Source organism: Gavialis gangeticus, unplaced genomic scaffold (genome assembly GCF_001723915.1).
Source record: "Gavialis gangeticus isolate Ggan-Ray unplaced genomic scaffold, GavGan_comp1, whole genome shotgun sequence".
NCBI classification, from domain to species: Eukaryota; Metazoa; Chordata; order Crocodylia; family Gavialidae; genus Gavialis; species Gavialis gangeticus.
The window spans coordinates 33327417-33327656 of NW_017729024.1; the positions used below are offsets into that span (position 1 = coordinate 33327417).

The 240-nt window shown below is 77.5% G+C and overlaps 1 protein-coding gene across 5 annotated transcripts in view; it reads left to right on the top strand.

Moving 5' to 3' along the window:
- The first annotated feature begins 38 nt into the window (after positions 1-38).
- DMXL1 (Dmx like 1) overlaps positions 39-240 on the top strand; it is a 175765-nt gene continuing 175563 nt past the window's right edge. For 4 of the 5 annotated variants that reach the window (XM_019517006.1, XM_019517005.1, XM_019517007.1 and 1 more), the window contains exon 1: positions 40-168. In XM_019517006.1, coding sequence (XP_019372551.1) covers positions 82-168 — 87 coding nt within the window. In that variant the 5' untranslated portion in view covers positions 40-81. Of the gene's footprint in view, positions 169-240 lie in introns of all 5 variants that reach the window. The other variant, XM_019517004.1, reaches the window with a different exon arrangement.

Consider the following 240-nt stretch of genomic DNA (forward strand, 5'->3'; position numbering starts at 1 on the left):
CCGCCAGCTGCACCGGGGTCGGTCGCCGCCGCCCAGCTCCGCCACCGCCCGCGCTTGGGGCCGCAGTCGGACCCCGCCGCCATGAATCTGCACCAGGTGCTGACGGGGGCCGTGAACCCCGGCGACCACTGCTTCTCTGTGGGCAGCCTCCGCGCGCGGCCCGTCACGGTGAGTCCGGCCCGGCCGCAGTCCGCAAACCGCAACGTCCCCCGGCCCGGCCTCCGCCGGGGGCGGGTGAAG